General features: G+C 42.3%; 1 protein-coding gene across 14 annotated transcripts in view; it reads left to right on the forward strand.

Annotated features, from left to right (window-relative positions):
• Nucleotides 1–23,316, forward strand: part of SEMA5B (semaphorin 5B) — a 585,589-nt gene that overhangs the window by 336,872 nt on the left and 225,401 nt on the right. For all 14 annotated transcript variants that reach the window (XM_061609103.1, XM_061609095.1, XM_061609094.1 and 11 more), the window contains one exon: nucleotides 9,233–9,435. In XM_061609103.1, coding sequence (XP_061465087.1) covers nucleotides 9,285–9,435 — 151 coding nt within the window. In that variant the 5' untranslated portion in view covers nucleotides 9,233–9,284. The remainder of the gene's footprint in view (nucleotides 1–9,232; nucleotides 9,436–23,316) is intronic.

Here is a 23,316-nt window from a genome sequence, read left to right on the forward strand (position 1 = left end):
AAGTAATTAAAAAACCCTGCATGTACACTTTTATGCCTACAAAGATCTTGCTATGACCTTCTGTTGTAGTGCAGTCCTATGCATGTTTACTCAGAAGCAAGTGTCAATCCTATACAGAGAAAGTACTCTTTATGCTGCTGAAAGCTATATATTTACTGAATTTCTGATGTGAGACAAGCAGGAAAGGGAAACTATGGGTTTAGCTATTGCCGGGGGGGGGGGTGTCAACAAATCTTGTCAATCACAACCCCGACTTCACTTATTGGCTAAAACCCTGAAAGGGCAGGATTAGAACAGCCAGTACTAACAGAAGCTGCCGGGGGGACGACTGACATCTGGGATTTATATCTTTTGAACTTGGCCACTTAACTTTAGAAACTTAATTTTTTGTTAAAAATGAAAGCTTAGAGCCTGGAGTTTAAAGTGACTCACCCAGAGACCCAGAGAGGACCCCCAAAAACTGGAGTCTCCGAGAGAAAACCAGACACCTGGCAACCCTGGTATAGACATATAAAGAACTAAGGGCCAATTTTTACTGCACCATGGGAGTTTCTTATGTGCCCATGAGCACTTCAAGAAGTTACTTGGAGGGGTGGTAGATGCTATTCTGTTTTGAAGTCTTCTAGCAGAGGCTTGATAACCATATTTTAGGAATGCTCTACCTCTGGAGTCTTCTGCATTGAGCAGGGTCTTGGCCTACAAAGCTCTCTCCAACTCTTATGATTGTTTAATTCACGGGATGTTTTTGGTCCATGCTGGTTTATGGTGCAGTAGATAGGCAATTGTAGTGTAGCAGTAGGTGACTTCTTCCCCCATTGCTACCACAGAGCAATTCAATTACCATCTTGTCCAGGGGAGGGGAGGATTTCTGGTTTTCAAAAAAACTTCCCATTCTCGTAGCAAGTATTTTGTGTTTTATTATTATAATGGCTGTATCCAACGTTGTGTCTGTGGAACATAAGGCCATGTAATGGACATTTCCTTTCCCCTCCTTTCCCTGCAGCCCCTTGTCCCCACCCCACCCCTGCAAGCTTATTCCAGCCTGTGCCTGTGTTGGAATTGCTTTTTAATACGTTTTTAACACTTTTTTTTTTTAAAGATGTTTTTTAAGGTTTTTTTTTTTAAGATGTTTTGTTTTAATAAGTTGTTGAGGATGTTTTGATTTTTTAAAAAATCTGTTTTTGTGATGTTTTAGAAAGTTTTTAGTGCTTTTCTTTGCTGCCCTGGTCTCCTACTGGAAGGGAGGGAGGGATATAAATGTAATAAACAAACAAACAAACTGTCCTGCTCTGCCACTGCTGTCCACCTCACTGGTGATGCTGTTTCAGCCTCAGTGGTGGAGGGTGAAGAGGAGGGAAGCATTAGTTGGTGGGAGAAAAGGACAGTTGCTCTGTCCTGTCCTAAGTGTACTGGTGCAGCCACTTCGCTCCTCTGCTTCACTTCTCCTTGAGGGGAAAAATCTGAAGGCGGGGAGATGAAAAGGCATGGCAACCTGTAAGGGGTAGAGGAGGAGGGTTAGCTACCTGTTGAGAGGAGACGAGGAGGCTTGGTGACCTGTGAGGGGAAGGCTTGACTGGGTCTAAGGGGTTTGGCAAGGTCTAGGGACAGTGGAGAGTTTGGAAGGGAGTAACGGTTTCTTTTTGCATGCCAGCATTGTGGGGGGAGAAAAGTGGGGGGTACAATGGTAAAAAGTTGCTGGCGAACCCTAAGGGAGGGGTGGTGGTTTGGGTGAGGAGGTTAGGTGGCAAGGTGGGAGAATAAAGCGAGCAAGAGCAGGAGTCCTAGTTATAGTATATTAAGGTAAAATAACTCCTAGTACTTTTCTAGAAATGAATACACATAGGGATAAACAAATCTGTTAATTTTGGTTTCTCTCAATTTTCTAGTTCACTATATATGTATTTTTATGCACAATTCCTTCAAATATATACATTTTATTATTATTATTATTATTATTATTATTATTATTAAAACACTCTAAAACATCATAAAAACAGACTTTAAAACATACTAAAACAAAACATCTTTTAAAATCTCTTTTGTAAAAAGCTTTAAAAAGTCTTAAGAAATTCCAGACGCAGACTGAGATAAGGTCTACTTAAAAGGCTTGTTGAAAGAGGAAGGTCTTCAGTAGGCACCAAAAAGATAAACAGAGATGGTGCCTGTCTAATATTTAAGGGGAGGGAATTTGAAAGGGTAGGTGCCACTACACTAAAGGTCCGCTTCCTATGTTGTGCAGAACAGACCTCCTGATAAGATGGTATCTGCAGGAGGCCCTCACCTGCAGAATGCAGTGATTGACTAGGTATATAAGGGATAAGGCTGTCTTTCAGGTATCCTGGTCCCAAGCTGTATAGGGCTTTGTACACCAAAACCAGCACCTTGAACTTGGCCTGGTAGCTAATCAGTAGCCAGTGCAATTCATTCAGCAGTGGGGTGACATGTTGGCAATACCCTGCCCCATGTCAGTCTTTGCTGGCTGCACCAAGGTGATATATGGTGCTGTAAAACAATTGGCCGGCAGCTGCCTAAGCAGGGACTTGGTTGTAAAGCAGATAAGCACGGGAGAGGGTCAAGGGGTCTCCATGCCCGTACCAAGTCGTCTTCCAAAAGGCAAAGTCAGCTAACAAAACAAGGTTTGATATTCTAACAACATAATCTGGGTTTCAAGGCATGGCTGGCAAGGATCTAGTGCTGACGTCTTGATGTTGCTTCCAGCAAAGGGCAAAGGGCATCTCACTGCCTTTTAAGCTCCCCTCCCTGGTTTAGGTGCTAGCAATCAGCCCTGTGAGCTTGTAGCCTTAAAAGGCCAGCACACCTGCATTGCTCTGCTACTCACAGGCGTCTTCACTCTGCAGGGAGTGGAGGGGCCTCCTGTTCACTCCCTGAGTCTGACTCAGGGGCTCCAGTTGTATCCTGAATATCTTCCAGTCGTGGGGGGTCTGGAGCTGCTTCTGGAGTGGGTCTGCTTGTTCCCTCTCCTGGGTCTGCTGTGCCAAACCCCTGCTCCTCATCCTCCTCTGAGGATTCATCGGATGGAAGCATGACACCCTAGTGAACAGTCTCGCTGCCACATTTTTCACCAGCTGCAGCTTCCGGACCAACCTCAAGGGCAGCCCCACATAGAGTGTATTACAGTAATCCAGCCTGAAGATTACCAGTTCATGAGTAACAGTGGTCAGGCTATTTTGGTCCAGAAATGGCCGTAGCAGTCTTACAGCTGAAGCTGGTAAAAGGCACTCCTAGCCACTGAGGTCCTGTGGGCCTCTAGCGACTAAGATGGATCCAGGAGCACCCCGAGACTACAGAGCTGCTGTTTCAGAGGGAGTACAACCCCATCCAAAGCAGGCAACTGGCCAGTTATCTGAACTCAAGAACCACCAACTCATAGCTCTTCTGTCTTACTAGGATTCAAACTCACTTTATTGGCCCTCATCCAACCCACCACCAAATCCAGGCAGCTATCCAGGGCTTCCACAGCCTTTCCCGATTCAGATGTTGCAGAGAAATAGAGCTGGGTATCATCAGCATACTGCTGACACCTTGCCCCAAATCTCCTGATGACCACTCCCAAGAGCTATAGATGTTAAATAGTATGGGGGACACAATGGTACCCTGTGGCACCCCACAGCACAACTGCCAGGGGGCTGAAAGATAATTACCCAATGTTGTTATCTGAAAATGACCCTGGAGATAGGATCGGAACCACTGTAAAACTGTAAAAAGTCGGCCCAGAAGGGTACCATGGTCAAGCCACCGAGAAATCAAATAAAAATAACAGGGTTGCACTCCCCCTGTCCTTCTCCCGATAAAGTCATCCATCAGGACAACAAGGGCTGATTCAGTCCCATAACCAGGCCTGAACCCAGATTGGAATGGGTCAAGATAATCTGTTTCATCCAAGAGTACTGTACTTGCAATTGCTGCACCACAACCCTGTCAATCACCTTCCCTAAAAAGGGGGTATTTGTGACTGGGCGGTATTTGTAACAAATGAATGAGTCCAGGGTGGGCTTTTTCAGGAGTGGTTGGATCACTGCCTCTTTCATTGTAGCTGGAACCACTCCCTCTCGCAACGACGCATTGACCGCACCCTGGATCCACTCAGCAAGCTTTAATAAGCCAAGAAGGGCAAGGGTTGAGAGGACATGTTGCTGGCTGCATCATTGCAAGCGCCTTGTCCATGTCATCAGGCCACATCAATTGAAACCGATCCCAAGGAGTTGCAGCAGACGTTACACTGGACACCTCAGTGGGGACTATAGTAGATGTGGCTGGGGCATCAAGTTTGCTACGGAGGCAAGCAACTTTACCCTCAAAGTGCTTTGCAAACAATTTATAGTGGGCCTCCGAAGGGTCTAAAACTCTATTTCCTGGAGTTGATGTCAACAGACTCCTGACAATATGTAAAAGCTCCACTGGACGGCTACTTGAGGATGCGATGGTGGCAGAGAAATGGGCCTTCTTCGCCGCCATCACTGCCACACAGTATGTATGGTTATGATGTTTTACTCGTGCCCGATCAGCCTCACAGCACGACTTTTGCCGCTTGTGCTGTAGCCGTTATCCAGCCTGTTTCATTGCCCGTAGTTCACTGGTATACCAAGGTGCAAACCAGGCTCTACAATGCCAGAGAGGGTGCTCAGGGGCAGCCATGTCAAGAGCCCAACGCACCTCGTTTCATAGCATGACAAGGGCTTCACCAGGGTCACCTGCTTTATCTACTGGGAACTCTCCCAGAGCATTCAGGAATCTTACGGATTCCATTAGTCTCTGGGGGTGGACCATCTTAATCTGTCCACCACCCCTGCAGGGGAGGATTCGAGCCGTAAGTCTAAATTTCACTAGGAAGTGGTCTGACCATGACAATGGGGTGACATCCATCCCAGACCACCTTCCTCCATCTGGAGCAAAAACCAAGCCGAAGGTGGGCCTTGCCCTGTGTGTGAGGCCGGTGACAACTTGAGACAGCGCCATTGTCATCGTGGAGGCCATGAAGTCCTGAGCCAGAACACTAGAGGACATTGAAATCACCCAGGACTATTGTTCTGAGCTCCTCTAGTACCACAGCTAAGTTGGCCTCTGCCAGCTGGGTCAGAGAATGTTCCCAGCCAGCTCCAAGACAGAGTGGTTTCCTTGTGACAGAGATGGAAGTCCTGAAGATCACAAAAACTCCTCCCCCCCAACCTTGCAGCCTGTGCTAGTCTCCAGGGACAGACCATCTTAATCTGTCCATCACTCCTGCAGGGGAGAATCAGAGCCATAAATCTAAACTTTACCAGGAAGTAGTCTGACCATGACAATGGGATGACATCCAGCCCTCTCATCTCTAGACCATCCCTTCCTCTATCTGGAGCAAAAAACAAGTCGAGGGTGTGCCCTACCCTATGTGTCGGGCCAGTGACAACTTGAGACAGCCCCATGGTCTTCATGGAAGCCATGAAGTCCCAAGCCAGAACACTAGAGGCAGCCTCAGCATGGACATTGAAATCACCCAGGACTATTGTTCCAGGCTCCTCCAATGCCACAGCCAAGATGGCCTCCGCCAGCTTGGTCAGATAAGCTGCTGGGCAGCAGGGTGGACGATACACCAGGAGCAACCCTAGTTTACTGTCTCCTTGGCCTGACACCAGGTGCAGGCTCTCAAAGCCAGCTCCAAGACAGAGTGTGACAGAGATGGAAGTTCTGTAGACCACAGCAAAAAAACCCTCCGTCCCTGCAGCCTGTGCTGGTGTTGCACTGAGTATCCAGATGGGCAAAGCTGGTTCAGATCTCCTCCCAGTTCACCCACTCAGGTCTCGGTAATGCACACCAAATTGCCACCTTCATCTATAATCAGATCATGGATAAGTGTGGTGTTATTGTGTACCGTTCTGGCATTAAACAACAGCACACACAGGCCAGTGGGCACAGCAGATGAGCAACGAGGAACCCATCCATGAGAGGAGTGGGAGCAAGGAACAAGGAGTAGATAGCCTTGCCCTCATCTTCTATGGTAGTTCACCACAGCCCCATGGCCATATCTCCTTTTACCATGATCACTGAAATTAGGGTAGCATGCGAACTGAACCAAATTTCTTCCCCTGATTGCACAAATTGTTCACACAGTTCTTTAGTAGTTCTAATGCTTCTGTTTTCTGCAAGTGGTTGTATAAGTGTTTCCAAAAGTCAAAGACATATTTTGGATTTAATTTCAATTTTCTTGTTTGTAGCATGAAGCTGCAAAACAGGCCCTTCCATGAGCAGAAGAGGCCTTCCACATATGGGCACTTGGATCCAAGCTATAATTTCTAAAGTGCTTTCAAAACTCAGCACTGTGACAGGTCCTGCCTGCAGGGTTACAGTCTAATAGAAATGCAAGGAAGCAGAAGGAACATAATCAGAAAGGAAATGAAGGAGAATGGACTTCCATGTAAAAGCTGAGAAGAAGGCATATGTCTCTGAAAGCACTGTATACAAACCAAAACTTATGGAGGTGTTCTAATATGAGCAGGCAGGACACTTTGGAGATAAACACTAACAAGATAAAAGGAGATGCAAAACATGAGAGAAAATGAACCAATGAGATTTTTCTGTTTGATAAGACAACGATAAAATTAAGGGAAGTAAAGTGATAAGAGAGCAGACAGATAAGGTGGATTCAGGGCTGGAAGACCATTCTAAGCTAAAGGAAGTTTTACTAGAATCCTGGAAACAGAAATAAAATAAAGTGGAGGGGTAAACTAGGTAAAGGAACAACAATTAAAAAACACACAGAGGAAAGTGGTTGAAGAGAGGTGTGTTCAATCTACCTTACTGACAGGAATTCTGTTGTTGCAGGGGGGTTGTGTGTCCCAGTTACAGCAGAAAGAGATGACAGTGTGGCGCTATTTGGTTACTTTGGCTATGAAGCTTAGTTGGTGGTCTGACTAGATAACTGCCCCTCTTACAGCTAGTACAACTTCTCCTTGAGGTATAAAAAAGCAGCTCTGTACTGTTGCTTTTTCCTATAAATTAGAAAGCTAGGTTGTCCTTAAAAACACCTGCCCCATTTATTTGTTTCCACAAGTGAAACTAGAAAGACCAAAATAAATACTGAAGATGTTTGAGCTGACCTGCCAAGGGTCCTTATGAGTGAGTGTGTTTTCTGTAGACTGCTAAGAAACGTAACAAAACTTTTGGACATTGTACCGCGCCCTGCACCTCATTTAGAACTGTCTGCCCTGATTCACAGTCTACTACAATCCCAGCCATTCTCTCCCTTAATTTTAGTAGCTCTTGGTGTCAGACTGAGTTCCCGTGGTGCCAGATTATATAGGCTCTTTCTCAGGCACAGCTCTTGCTGAAGTCACTAGGCATTCACACTGAGTTTTCCCATGCATTTATCATGGGCTGTGGAGAAAGTTTTAATTTGAGCAACATTCTCCCCACCAGATCCCTCCCAGTTTCAGTGATTCAGTGGGGACTTGGAGTTGTAAAGTTTTAATTTCTAAAATGAATTTATGGCGATGATTGTGCTGATAGTGTGAGGAGTCGCAGCTCAGTTTTATGACAGTGTTCTTTAAAAAAACATGTCCCTTTAAGTACCCAGACAACAGCAACATACGCCTTCAAAACGATTGTGGCTTTCAAGCACCTTTTCTTGTTGCCTCTTTAAAAGGAGTCTAATGTCGTTGTTGTTGATACTGGCACTGCTCGAATAATAATTACATTTAACAGTCTGCTAGGCCTTTCAGATACGTTTGGTTTGTCAGCAGTTAATATTGTGGACCCTTGCTAATTACAGCCTTTCTGCAAAGCTGGGCAATGTGTCCCCCCAATTGAACTTGAACCCTTTCCTAGATAAACCCTTTGTAGCACAATAAAGATGAAGTGTGCTGCTGGATCCAGGGAGATTTCCCCTTAAGTATACATGGTGTATCTGTTGTGGAGATATTTCCAGGACTCAAGTCACTATATTTTATTACTCAGACCTCCCACCCACCCTTCCCTGTGTCTGCCTCAGCCCTCCTTATAGCTAAGGTAAGTGCTGTGTGGAAAGTGGTTGTGTGGCTTTACTGGTGACAAGCAACACAACTACTTGCCACTGTTCCCTGTAAACATGTTTTAATGGCTTTAGTTGCTGTGTGATTGCATTTCTAGAGTGCTTATTAAGTGTCATGTGTATTTATCTATATTTTTAAAACCCTTGCATAGTTTGTGAGTCTGCCTTCACCTCCCACACTGTATAGCTATTTCAGGAATCTTTTCTTGAAACTGCTTAATATTTCTTTACTGGCTGGCTATGCAAAGCCAGCACTAGATCACCCAGTCAACTTCATTTTACCCACCCCAGATGCCAACAATACCATCATTGCTTTCCCCTTGCAGCAAGTCTGTTTCTCATCTGTTAAGAGGATAAGAGACTATAGTACAGGTAGTGGATCAAATTGTATATGAAGGCCTTTACCCTTTATGGAATAATCTCCCATGTCTCTGTTAAATCTGCAAATAGTGTTGGATCCAAAGAGCCACAAGCAGAGTTCTGCTCATAGAATGGGCCTTTCCACCTTGTTGTTCTCATTGCAGCTCTTTGAGCAGTGACACTTGGGAACTGGGTGGGGTTCAGCTGCAGCTGAAGGGAAAAATCCATAGAAACCAGGCACTTCCTGCCTGTTAACAGTCAAATTAGCTTTTGCTTGTACAAGCCCTTTGGATCCAGACCATAATGAATGGGCAGTAGGCACTGCTGGGAATGTTAGTCTTGTGTCTGCTTTCTAATTTCTGGCTCAGTCAGTTTTAAAGTTCATAAAATGCTGATGATCAAGAGTTTTGGTCATTGCTCACTGTGTCATGAGCAACATCCAATGGTGGCTATGAATGTCCTAACACATTCTACAGGACAGAATTTACATAACATAAATGTAGCAGTGAGTGCACTGTCTGGGATAAGTATTACATTTTTCCAGGTACAAAATACTAAATTTTGAGAGCTGGGAAAAATATAATATCTTGTTGACAGTAATGCACACTTGGCAGACTGGATGAACTTGTTTAAAGTGAAGCCAATAAATGTGGAATAAATGTCTAGTTATTTCATCTCCACCCCTAAGATCTAATAGCATGCTGATGTTTTCAGTGCTAATGTTTGAACATTATTGCAGATAATGATACTGATCATGTGAGTTGGTTATGTGAGAAACAAAAATAATCTCACTTGTTCAATTTTTCCTAGAGAACCTACTTTTTCCTAATTTATTTCTTTATATTTCAGGTATCTTCCAGGGGCCTTCCTTGGATGCTAAATCTGCAGCACATCTTCAATCATGGTTGTTTCAAGATTAAAGGCTGCTCCACTATCATTGCCAAGTCTTTTCCTTCTCACTTTTCACCTGTCTGCGTCGCAGAATGTCCTTGAATACCCTGAAGATGAGCAACAGTGTTCAAGAAGAGAGCACCCAATGATTTCTTTTGAAGGTGGGAGGCCTTCCCTTTTGATATCTATCCTCTGCTTTGAGAAGAAGCAGCTTAGGTGACTTTAGATTGTCACCTCCTCTTACATTTCAGTTTTCTAATGAGGTGCAAGATGGACTTGTTCTGTGGGTACATATTGTACACACAGTTTTTACTTTATTCCTGCTCTTCCAAAAATTAAAAAAGGAGTTTTGCAAACTTCTAATTGGCTTTCTGCTTTGGAAAGTTAGCATCCACTGCCTTTCAATGAAATGATGGTCATTCTCTCTCGGTAGTATGTGGTAGGTAGATGGAGATCTGTTCCTTCAAGCTGTGTATTAAAACATATTTGTACAGATTTATGGCTGCACCACAAATATGTTTTCCAGGATGGTGACTGGGGAATCCATCAGATGCTAAGAATCAGATGCTAAGAGGTGGGCTGGATGGGTCTACCAGTGACTCGTGTGGAAATATTTTCATTCTTCTGTGCCTATTCCTCCCTGCAGAATCCAGATCTTATTCTATTGGATCTGATCTAGCATACTCCCTGTCAATATCCAATGAATGTTAGTCTTCCTCCACCTCTAACATTGCACTATGCTGCTTAGAACTCTCCTGCTGTCTAAGCAGAGTGATATCTGCGTTAAGGACATAGGCCCATATGTATTTGCCTACTTTTGCCCCCAATGTTGTGCTTAGGAATATTGCCAAGGAATTGGGGTTGGGATGATCTTTGGCAGAAGTTGATATGATGTCAAGAAATAATAGTTATTATTGGAGAGTAACAGAACAGTGTTCAGGGCATTGAAGATGCTGTCTGTATTGAATTTTTAACAAGACCCTGCCAACTTGTTTTTTAACATTTCTCTACAGTCTTAAAAACAAGATACTTGTTATTGAAAAAGAATCTTTGAACCTGCAATGTAGTAGGTACATAGGAACACAGGAAACTGCCTGATACCAAGTCAGACCATTGGCCCTTCTAGCTCAGTACTGTCTACACTGACTGGCACCAGCTCTCCAGGATTTCAGACCAGGGAGGCTTTCCCAGCTAGAAATTATTGAACCTGGGACATTTTGCATGCAAAGCAGATGTTCTACCAGAGATTGGGACTTTTAGTCATGCTCTACTTAGCCTTCATATCTGTAAAATGTTGTTGTCTGCCCTCTCACTGTGTTCAATATGGTGCCATTGTGGCATCCACAGGTCTATTTTCCTGTTTTAATTATTTCTGAAGTGAAGTGTTGATTCTGCTTTTCCCTATGGGACATGGGAGTGTGTCTCTAATTAGATTCCCCAATGAGGACAAATGAGTGGAGCTACTTATGGACTTTTGAAAATAGGAAGGTGAAGTCGAAGGCTTGCAGACCTTGCTGACCTTTTTTCGACACATCTTTGTTACACCTGAGTCTCGCTTGGCAGGAAGTGAGCTGTTCTTGCTGCATTTCACAAATGTCAGCAGCCTTTTGTTGTTGTTGTTCATATGTTCTGGTTCCCCCCCCCCCGTATTCCACTACCTGTGCTTAAGTAAATTAAATTGAATTAATGAAATCTTTAAGCTTGCATAATAAAATGCTTGGTCTAACCACCTTATAGAACCAGGAAATAAACCTTGATTTCTAAAAATTGTTTCATAAATTGGACAGTGTGCTTTATAAGGAAAGGGTAAAAGGCAAAACCCTTGGAATTAACTGAGAACATGATTGGCTGTTTAATCCACATCAAGCTTTGTGGAACTGGAGGCAAAATGAAGCGGGCTCTGAATTATCCTGTACACACTGACATCTGTGGCTTAAATGGATCAGGTTAGAAAAGGATTACTTAGATTTGTATTCATTTTGGCCTCAAGTGAATGTTATTTTACTATTGCTTTATTATGTGTTGTTTTGTTATTACTATTGAGATTTTTATATGTTTCTAAATTGTTTATGAGGTGCCTGGAGAGGCTGGATAAAATGTTTAAAATAGATAAATAAACCAATAGAAGCAGTTTCTACAGCCCCAAAGGCTATTGTTGGAAGAACTGCTTATATTATGCACTGGATAATTACAGCTAAAATATACCTATGCGCTTCTGCATACCTCTAGCTTCCATTGTTTTCAGGCTGCACTTCCAAATGATCAGCCATGAGGACTTTGTGTGGTGTTGCGCAATGCTAATACCTTGTGGTAGATACTGGACCTAATTAAAAATACACGTGTGTGTGCGCACACACACACACATTTGTGCAGTAGCTGCTCTTGCTTGAAATTCAGATCATGTTGGAACTGCTCCACATGGCACAGCTTCTCTGTGGCTTAGATATCAATCAGCCACCACATAGTTGCTAGTCTGGGTGAACCGGGGCTCAGTCACACATAGCATGCTGAGCCCCAGCTCTCCAGGTAGTACAAAGCAGAATCCATCTGCTGAACAGAGGGAAATTCAGGAGTGCCTGTGTAGGTGGCCTGGAGGGGATTGAGTTGTACTCCTATCATATGATAGGAGTGATCTGTTACAACGTTTGAGGGCCAGAGCAAGGCAAAGTCGGACAGGTCGGTTTGTAGAGTGAGATGGTCTTGAGTGGAAATTGCTATTGGTAGGCTCCAATCTGTCCACATTTGGATGGGTCATACAAACCATGCTTTTCTTCTTGCAATATCATCATTTAGACAGAGCATCATGGATGGTGTGTAGGTGGAATTTTCACCTGAAGATCCCAAGGGGCTTCACAAGTACAGGAACAGCTACGGATGAGTCCTTGAACATCCTTTCTCATTCGTAGTGCCAGATGAGCAATCTGGATGAGCGAAGAAAGGAAACCCCTTCCCTTCCCTTCCCATTCTTAGGCAGAAGCATTTCCAGTGTCTGGAATTCTCCTTCCCTTATACTTCAGGAGTGTGTCGATGTAAGAACTGGAGAAAATAAGTCTCCTCCATCCACTACCCCAATCCCACATAGCTATTTTTCATACTTTAGACTTCTTACCATTCATATTGGCTGTATTTGCACATCACAGTAAGCTGTGCTTGGTGGTTTAATGTGAAAGCACAGATCACTAGTGAGTGAGAGCAACAAACTACAATCCTTGGCTTGTCAAAATAATAAGTACACAGTATAAAACCACTAGGTAAAAGATGAGGGATCAGGTGACAGCAGGAACAACTAAAACAAAACAAAAATCACAGAGTTTAAAGCATCAACAGTTGGATTGACCAAATACCCACTGCAAAAGAAACATCCTTGCAAACTGGTTGAAAGCCAGTGAGGCGGGGGCAGGGCTGGCTTCCCTTGCAGTTAAGGTACAGCTACTGAGAAGGCTCTGTGACGTCATGGGACCATAAGAAGCTGCCTTAAATGGAGTCTGTCTATGGGTCCATCTAGCGCAGTATTGCATTCTCCTCACTGATTGGCAGTGGTCTTCTGGGGTTTCAGACAAGACTCTTTCCTAGCCCTTCTTCATGATGCCAGGGTTTAACTTGAAACCGTCTGCATGTACAATGAATGCACTAGCATTGTGCTATGGCCCCTCCCCACAGGCTTTATATGGACTCCTGGTGTGAACATAACACAAACACAGAAGTGGTACGTACCATCCATGCTGTGCTTTGGAGGTTTGCTTGAGCTAAGCTCCATATTCAATCAGTTGTAAAAAGTTTGTATGAATTATTCTGCTTTTAAAACTGAGCAGTGTGAGGTAAAACTTTTTTTCCCTGTCCTGAGCTTAATCCGTTGCTTTTAATGTGTATCTTTTTCTATCTTCACAAGCTACTTAACTGCTTAGAAGTGCTGTGGGCATTTCCCTGTGTCGATTACTGCATCCAGCAATAATTAACTTGCTAGATTGTCAGCTTCTCGGAGAGCATGTTAATTTTATTTAGAATTTGTTAATTGAATTCCCTCTTGGAATTTCCCTTTTAGCCTCCATTGTTATTTAACAACTTGACAGGAACTGTTTTTTTTTAAGAGAGGCAGCAAAGGTATATCTGGTGTGTTCTTTGAGCAAGGTTTATTTAGAATGGGGGAGGGTACTCATCAAGAGAAGTGTTTGATCAATGTGATACGACAGGTTTTCAAATAAGTTCTATTCCTGTTTTAGCCATTAGTGAACTGTGCCTGTATACAACGAAATAAGCTCCATTGAATTTATTAATCCAGTACATGGGATTGCCCTGCAGAAGGGTGGGGGAGCACTTAGTTTGTAAATCTTCTCTGTTTGGTCACCTGTGAGATGACTACCATTCACCATAGGTGACCAGGTAAGTAACAATTTTAGAAGCTTGTTGTTTTATTGTAGACAGCAAAGGGCAATATCCCAAAAGAATGTTCCAATTTTGCGCTTGATTTTAGCCCAAATGTTATTTTCAGGGATATCTGAATCAGGGACAGATTCTACATAGCACCCTTTATGTTGCTATATTATTAAGTATTTTTGTTTCTTTCAGTAACAGTTTTTCACTTGTTCTTTTGTATCAAATGGCTGTTTTAGTTTTGGAGGAACTGAAGGAAAAAAAGTATTGCTTAAAGGATCCTGTCTCTGTGATTTGCTTTTGGTGCTGTGTTACGTAGAAGAGACTTGCGCTGTAAATGGGTAAAGGTGGCATCCTGTTCCAAACCTGCAGGACACATTTATCTAGTTCTGCCTGTTGTTATGAGGAATTATTGTTTACTATTGGTGTTTTAGTATTGATGGTTTTATATTGTGTTCTGATTGTAACCTGGTCTGGGACTGCTTTTAGCAGCGAATCATAGGCTATCAATGTTTTAAATGAATAAATACCTCTCGAAAATTAAGCAAATCTTTTTTAATACATTAGGAGTTATTTGATTAGCTGGTTAAAGGTTAGACCGTTAATAGGTTAAAAGCCCTCCCCATTCATTAAGAGCCCTGTATGATTACCTTCATCTATCCTTTCTGTTTCCTGGCTTTTCCTTGTGTGTCATCTTTTTAAGTCTGCCAGCAGGACTGCACAGTTTTTATTGGTGGGAAAATTTTCTGGCACCCGGCGCTTAAGGAGAGAAGAGGATATGGGGCAAAGTCAGAAGCAGTTTGACAGAGGCTAGGGATTTTGGTTCCTACATGCAGGGAGTTCCAGGGCAGCTGCACTCCAGCAGTCAGGAACCTCCATGTATTCTGCTCTCCCCGCCCCCCCCGCCCCCCCCGTATCATACATAGCAGGAGGGAAAAGAGATGCCTGTGGGCTATATGATGGAGAATATTGCCCTTTTTGTGGGTCTGCATTGGAGGACAGCCTTACCGGTTAACCTTGTCTTTTTGCCAGGTTGGAAACCCCATTAGGAAAGCAGGAGTTTTGGCTAAAAATAAACCAACAGCTGCCGCAGTGTGCACATGGCTGACAGGGTTGCAGGTTGTTTGAAAGAAACCCAAAGGCTTTTTGTTAAGGGGTTCTAGCCCCTTAACCAAACCCCATGGAATGTTTTAATATGAAAATAAAATGGGAGAAATTGGTGCTGATAATTTCCTCTTCTGTAGGGTTTGTTTGGAAAAGGCCACCAACAAAGCCATAGGTGCTTTATTTTGGGAAAGTGTTTTTTTTAACCAGATTTTTTTTTTTAAAAAAAGCAAATATTTCAAAATAAAAATCAGTAAACCTTACAACAACAGTATTTTTTTGCTGACTGTCCGTCTTTGGAGCTTTTAGACACTTCTCATAAACCATGATGAGAACTAATAAAAATAAATCAGTGTGCTGAGCCAGAAAGACCTCTGGAATAAAAGACAGATCTGGGAAGAGTGCCCTTCATTCACAAAATTCTTTGCATACAGAGAGTTGCTCATGAGCTAGAAAGAAAGGGAAGATTTTACGGTGTGAATTAAAGAGGGGAAGTGATTCAGTGTTTCTCATAGAGGGGTGAAAGGGATCATTTCACAGAGCTGAGGCAGTATAAGGGCCACCTCCAACTGAGGGGGGGAAAATCACAGGAGGCCAAAGAGAGGCATCCAGAAATGGAGAAGAGAGTGCGCTAATGTTAAGGAGGTCTTTGTGTCTGAGTTAGCAATCTATCAGTGAGAAAGAGGGGGCAAATGCATTCATAGGAGTGATGGCCAGAATGGAGAACTTGTATGCAGTGTGACTCTGTATCTGCAATGCATCAGCACAAAATGTTTGTGTTATAATCCCTAATGGCTTGTTTTCTGACATATCGGTTCCTGTTGTACACACAAACATGTTTTGTGCAATTGTGTGCGTGCACGCGTGTATGTATGTAAAAAAAATAGTATGTTCTAAACTTGGATGCAAACTGCTTTTCAAAAGGCCCTGGTTGTGAGGCAGTAGCTTCACACTCCTGACTTAGGCTGCAGTCCTAACCTCACTTACATTTAGTGAGTCCTTACAGCAGGGCTTTGTTCTGAATAGTAATGGTTAGGATTCCACTATTTATTTAGCTATTTGCATATAGGGTCTTTATTGTAATGCTTAACACCCACATATAGGAATCATGCATTAATGAAATTCAGCTGAGAGTCAGACATGTATAGAAAATAGATTGGACTTGTTGATTTTTGCATTGCACCAAGATGCATGCCTGTTTGTGCAGTCTACGCAGTCTCAAGATTTCAAAATCCATAGTGCATTCTGACTGTGAACAACACACACTTTAAGGAAGTTATCCAAGGCCTTTTACTGAAGGAAACAGATGCTGCTGCTGTATGAATGGTTGCTGAAATGGAACCAGAAGATTCCCAATATGCAGGTAGGGTTGCCAGGTCAGAAGCATCCCAAAACCTGAGATTTTAGGGTCGGGCCCGAGTGATGTCATGGGGTGGGCCCGAGTGATGTCATGGGGGCAGGCCCGAGTGATGCCATTAAGCATGATACATTAAGCATCAATCACAGTTGCTTGGAGCATACAATTAAAAAAAAATCTGACTGGAAATCATGCTAGAAATCTTAGCTAAAAGATGGAGCCTGGGTAGGGAACATTTAATCTAGCCTACTTGCTTTCGGCAAGAAGGGTTTAAGAGCCTTCAGGCCAGGCCAGTCACCAGAAGGCCACTGTAGGAAGAAAGGAGCCTAGTATTGTAGAGATGTTAGATGGGAGCATTCGGGAGTAAAGATGGATGCCCCTGAAGTCTTCAATTCTAAACACACTTACTAAGGGATTAAGCCTCCATAGAACTCACAGGACTTACTTCTGAGTAGATATAGTTTGGATTGTGCTGTTGGTAAAGCTTGACTAGGGATCCTTTGCAAAGACATCCATATCCAGGCAGGGTTGGCAACCCCCTGCCTGGAATGCCCTGCCCTTATCTTTTAATGTGGCTGCTCCAAAATTATTTACAGATTTGACCCTTCACTTCAGAAAGAGGTCTTAGAAATGAGTAAGAGTTAGAAGATTCTCTACCCTTTCTGTCTACACTGTGGGCTGCTATAAACTCACTTTGACACCCAACCCAATTCCAGTGAGTAATAATTGACAGAGAGAAAACACACATGGTCTACCTTCACAGGCAGCAGCTTGGGAACAGCAACTGCAGCCACACTTCCAAATATGTGAATTCTCTTTTACCACTATTGGGCAAGAAATAAACTGCCATGAAACTAACAAGGTGCATCATTAATGGGTTTTAGGGGGTTGAGTTGAGCACATGCAACCACTGCTGTTGCTTCGATGGATGTAAGGGAGTGAGGTTAAAGGTAAATGAAATGCAAACAGAAAATGAAAAACAAAATACAGTGATGCTTTCCTAAATGCAATACCATACCAACCACAACAAGATTCCTATGAGTAAGGCAGACAACTTAGCATCCCACAACCAGCCAGGATTCATAACCGAAAACCAAAACTAAAAAAATCCTTGCAGCCAGTCAGTTAATGCAAAATGCTGCGGTATGATTGTTGACATGAGATCCTATCAGCACACAATACCTCTGCTCTGAAATCTGCATTGGTTGCTGATTTGCTACCAAGCCAAGTTCAAACTGTGCTTTCCATGTTATGGGTGCCACATAGTACTTGTTCTGCTCTTGTAAGAAATCAGTCCTGCAAAGTGGCAGCATTCTGGATACTTTGTTCATAGGGTTTTCGTGGTAAGAGGTATCCAGAGGTGGTTTACCATTGCCTTCCTCTGACTTTGGACACATGCCATACTTTGGACACATAATGAGAAGACATGATTCACTAGAAAAGACAATACAGAAAAACAGAAGGGAGTAGAAAAAGAGGAAGACCAAACAAGAGATGGATTGATTCCATAAAGGAAGGCACAGACCTGAACTTATAAGATCTGAACAGGGTGGTTCATGACAGATGCTATTGGAGGTCACTGATTCATATGGTCACCATAAGTCAAAATTGACTTGAAGGCACATAACAACAACAATGAAGTGGCAGCACCTACACTTTGGAACTCCTTGCCTATTGACATTAGGCAGACGCCTCTTTTCAGCACCTGCTAAAATCATTTTTGTTTAGGCAAGCCTATCCACACATATAGAAGCTATTGTGTTTTTAAATCTGTTTTTAACTCATTGTTGGTTTTATTAATTTGAATGTTTTTCAATACGTCTTTAACTGTTATTGCCAATAATTTTATTTTTTTAATTCTTTCTGTAAACCGCTTTGAGATTTTTTACAATAAAGCAGTATATAACTGTTGTAAATAAAACTCATAAATAAATTTTGGAGTCACAGCTTTTAAAAATGTTTTAAAAGATGTTTTGTTTTAATATATTTAAAAGTCTGTTTTTATGATTTTTAAAGTGTTTTTAGTGCTTTTGTTTGCCGCCCTGGGCTCCTACTGAGAGGAAGGGTGAGATATAAATCAAATAATAAATAAAAATAAATAAATAAACTTCATTCACCCAACACAAAATTCAGAATCATGCCACTTTAAGCTGTTTTGCAACTGTTTATACTTGTTTTATGGTTATTGGTTTTTAAAGGGATTTATTTCTTATTGTGAGCTGCCTTGTTTTCCAATCACCAACCCTACCTCACAGGGTTGTTGGAAAGACTCCATACACACACACACTTGTAAAAATACACCCCATATAATAGGTTATTGTCAAACCAGTTGGTCATTGCAGAACATTTTTTGAGAAATCCGCATTCGTTTCCTACACAATTATTATGTTTATTGTAGTTATATATTGTGTTGTTTTTATCTCTTATGTACATCGCCTAGAGGGCCGTCAGGCTTAGGGCGGTATATAAATGAAATAAAATAAATAAATAATAAAAATGTGATACCTAGGTAAACTCTGCCTAATTGCTTTAAAATAGGATTGGAGGGAGAGGGAAAGATTTACAACACCAACACAATTCTTTGTTATGTTTACTCAAACGTCCCATTAATTTACAACACAATCCTAACCATGTCTACTCAAAAGTAAGTCCTAATGAATTCAATGGGGTTTACTCCAGGTACATGGGATTAGAATTGCTTTACTCCCAGAAAAGCAAGTATTGGATTAAATACTTTCATATTGCCAAGGTTTTCAAAGCACTGCCCTCTCCAACAGCCCAGGGTCTGACTCTTGCACACAAGAGGAAAAAAAAACCTTTAAGCTATATTATTACTTACTCAAACTGAAGATTTCAAAGCCACCATTTCCTGACATTGCAATTAAGAGCAGTCACTGCCTGGGTCAACAAATCACAACCATGACTTCACTTATTGGCTACAATCCTGAAAGGGCGGGGTTTGAGACAGAGCTTGGGAAAGTTATTTTTTTGAACCACAAGTCCCATCAGCCCAATCCAGTGGCCATCCTGGCTGGGGCTGATGGGAGTTGTAGTTTAAAAAAAGTAACTTTTCCAAGCTCTGCTAGAAGCTGCTATAACAGATCTGTTAAACAGATTTAACAGTCGCGGGGGCAGCTGATGTTTTGGTGTATATCTCAGGAACCAGACCACCTAGAGACTTCATTTTTTTTAAATTGAAGCTGACAGTCCGGAGATTAAGGTGGTTGAGCCGGAGAGCCAGAGGGGACCCCCAGAAACCAGAGTCTGAAGCCAAAAAATGGAGATCTGGTAACCTTATATGCAGGTGTTTTAAAACAGAAATCTGCTGGTCTGAGAAACCAGAATTTGGCTGTCAGGCTTGACATATAATCTTTTTGCCCCCTTTCCCCCTAACTTTCTATTGTAGTCCAGTTTATAGAACATTGTACTTGGAGTAGGTAGACCTGAATTCAGATTCCCCCCTCTGCTATTACTTTAGGCCAGGGATTGCCAATGTGGCACCTAAGGGCACACCCAGAGACCTTCTCTGCTACCCATAAGGTCTCCCCTTGTTCCTTCCCTGATGAAATTAGGCTTGAAAGAATAATTCTATTGAAGCCAATAGAATAGGTTGCAATGTGTACTTGGTTAAGGTATGTGTGTGGTGTCCACAAGTTTCTCCAGTTTGTAAATGTACCCACAGGCCCCAAAAGGTTGACAAGCCCTGGTTTTATTGGAAGATTGGAGGAACATGTGTTTATAGCAGCCCCTCCCCTTACCATAAATTGGAATTCATTAACAGTCTCTTTGGAAAGCTTGAATGTAAAGTGGATGCTGGAGTGCAAAGGGACATCTGTGATCTACGTGAGGGAACAGAAAAGAAATTTGAACCAGCGAACACGTGCTGGGATCAGCTCACCAGTGTTGAAAGAGCTGGCTGCAGGACTGTCTCCAAGTCCAATTCAAGGTGCTGGTGCTTTCCTAAAAAGCCCTTACTGTGGCTTGGGACCTAAATACGTGAAGGGATGTCTATCTATCTGCCTACACATTGCAGATTGCAGTCATCTGGTGATGCTGCTCAGTACTGTATATATATATTCTGGTTAGACCAGGGAGAGGAATTTTTCAGATGTAGCATCCTTGTTTTGGAACTTGCTCCCTAGGGAACATCTCCTGTTGCTTATTTTACTATTTTTGAAGATACCAAGTAAATATTTTTCTATTTTCCAGGCCTTTAAAATATTTCAGTACTTCAGTGAATTCTGTCTCCTGCTCTTTTCATATTGCGTTGTTGTTGTTTTGACTTGTTATACAGTTTATTGGCATTACTGCGGCGGTGGCTGCTATTACTGCTGCTGCTACTACTACTACTAATGTGAACTGCCCTTGAATTGATGACCAAGGATGGTATAAATATTCTTTACTACTACTACTACACTTACTACTACTACTACTACTACTAACCGTACATGTCCTGATGTTGCTGGTATCATCAGCCCAGAAGCAAGTGGGCAAATTGGAATTTCGTTCAAACCTAAAGGAGGCTATTTAGAACATCAGGGAAGGAAATTGTTTTCACAGTTTTTATGAATAAACAGAGGTGGTCAGTCTTCGGGAACAGAATATAAACACTTTTTTTAAAATGATGGCTAAATTCTGGGGCAAACACATAGTCATAGATGGAAAAGAGGCCTGTGGCTCCTAAGACTCCAGTAGTAGTTTGGGGTATTGCAAGGATTTATTTTTGCCCACTGGGTCTGGCAGGCGCCCAGCAGTATAATATGTTTTGCTTTATTACCAAAGTGTTTATTGTTGAATCAGCTGTATTTTATGACAATGTTCTCTGATATAAATCTCTAGCCTGAAGGCTAATTAAAGGGGTTGCTGGAGGTCTTGGCGGTTTTCTGAATTTGTATCCTCAGAGATGCTTTTCTTTTGACTTCTTGTGGTATGCCTTTCAAGGTGTTTTTATCATTTTTGTTATGCTTTTCAGCACCATCTCCAGCAGGGGGATTACAGTGTCTACTGACAGCTCATATATTATACACTTTCAATGACACGAGGCCTTTTACCACAATGCAAACTTTTAGGCTGTAATCCTAAAAACACTTCCTACTGATTAAGGAATTATTATGTGGAATAACACAGTATCCTATATTCCCTATAGGGTTTAAGAAGGATCCTATAGGGATCTATAGTAGAACCTCCTACCTGTAAACTCATTTTCCATTCACTATTTCCCTCAAATGCACCAGTGTCCTCTAACTTCATCTTCATAATGCAAAACCACACAAGACATTAACAGAACATGAGTGTTGTAGATTTACATTTTGTTCTTAAGCGTGTTTACTCAGACAAGTCACATTAAATTCTTCTTCAAACCCAAAGCAAAGATGGGTAACCTCTGGTTCATTGGTCAAACTTGGCATGTCAGTTTGGACCACAAGGCCATTTCCCCCACACCCCATGTAACATCGGGAGCTTTAAATTGTCAATTGGCAAGGGAAAGCAGACTTCCATTATATTGCCCATCAGCTGATGGGTGGAAGACCCCAAGCCTGTTGGATTGGGTGTGTGAGGGAGTTCCCTGTTGGGAAGTCACTCGTGCACCCAATGCCTGGGCTGCATGTGATTAAAGTCCCACTTGTATGTTCAGTGAATGGAAACAGATTTGTATTAAAATTTAAAGGCTACCTTGACATTTCCATTTATTGTATTCATCATTATTAAGAAAACTTCATCATGGTAACTGTGGATTGGGTTGCTTTGAGAGGTGGTTGACTCTCCTTTGATGGAGGTATTGAAGGAGAGGCTGGACAGCCATCTGTCAGGGTTTCTGTGGTGCATCCTGAATTGCAGGTCCTGTAGTGAGCAGGATGTTGGGCTAAGTGGACCTCCAATGTCCCTTCCAATTCCAGAATTCAGTGATGATGATCATAAACCTGGCATCCTTCTTGAACAATTGAATCCCTCCACTAGGATATGCTAAATATCTGGAACCATTTGAGGTTCATCTTTGCATGGTTCACAGCCTTAAGACAACATGCATTAGCTCTTTTCCTCCTCCTCCTCGTTCAAATGCCACCTTTTGGTCAGTGAATGCTTTAAATCCCACAGACTGAAAGGGTTTGTGTAACTGCAGTTTGTTACTAGTTGAGACTGAGATGGTGTATTTTTTCACTTGTGACCTCCGTGCCAACTTTCTTTACCATCCAGGTCTCCAAACATCTGTTTGATGGATGAACACATAATCCATGTATGTAGCCACCTGCATGCAGTTTGCTGCTGACGCATGGGTATTTGATTAAGAGAGACAGAGAAGACACACAGCCTGCTTTTTGGTGAGAGGTTTTATATGAGATGCAGGGAGACATGAACCTCAGATATTTAGCCTGGGAAATCTCCTAGAGTGACAGTCTGGGAGAATTTAGAGATAGGCAAAGGGGAAAACGGATGTCTCTGAGGAGGCCATTCCACTTTGCCAGCTCCTGTTGTAAGAAAAGTACTCTGCATATGGTCAGTGGCACTTCTCATTATCATACCCTACTTCCAAAGTTCAGCAAAACACAGATTCTGAAACTGAGTCCCATAGCTTAAACTTAATTCCTGTTTCAAGAATGTTCACCTCTTCCACAGCAGAATAAGACGTACTTGGAACCTACTCCCAGGATTAGTACAAGATTCCTAAATGACTCCCTTCTTAAATGCTAGACTACTAAGAACTTGGAAGGGCAGACTGATGCACACCTACTGGCTGTGGATGTGAGTAATGTGTTTGGCAAAAGTGCTCTTCATTTCTCCCCAAGCCTGTTAGCCATCAAAAGCCAAGAACAGTGCACTCAATTGCTTCCTCAATCTTGTTCTACTAAAACCCAAAGCAATACACCAGTGGCTAAAGTGAGACATTCCAGAGAAATTAGCATAAGGCCCAAATTCATATGAAGGAACCTCAGAGATCTCAAATGTGTGAATGCCCGTTATAGCTGAGTGGCCATATAATGTGGTATACAATTTCTAAAAAAAACCTTGTGCCTATTTATTTATTATTATTTATTATATGATTTATATCCTGCCCTTTCTCCCAGCAGGAGCCTAGGGAGGCAATTTGTTAATTTACAGAAGTGCAGGGTATTGATGATTCATTAGAATAAAGATAAAAAAGGCATTCCCTCAAGTATAACTTACTTAATTGTTCTTCCTTTTGGATTTGGGTCAGATTTCTTGAAGAGGG

This window comes from Rhineura floridana, chromosome 2 (genome assembly GCF_030035675.1).
Source record: "Rhineura floridana isolate rRhiFlo1 chromosome 2, rRhiFlo1.hap2, whole genome shotgun sequence".
NCBI lineage: Eukaryota > Metazoa > Chordata > Lepidosauria > Squamata > Rhineuridae > Rhineura > Rhineura floridana.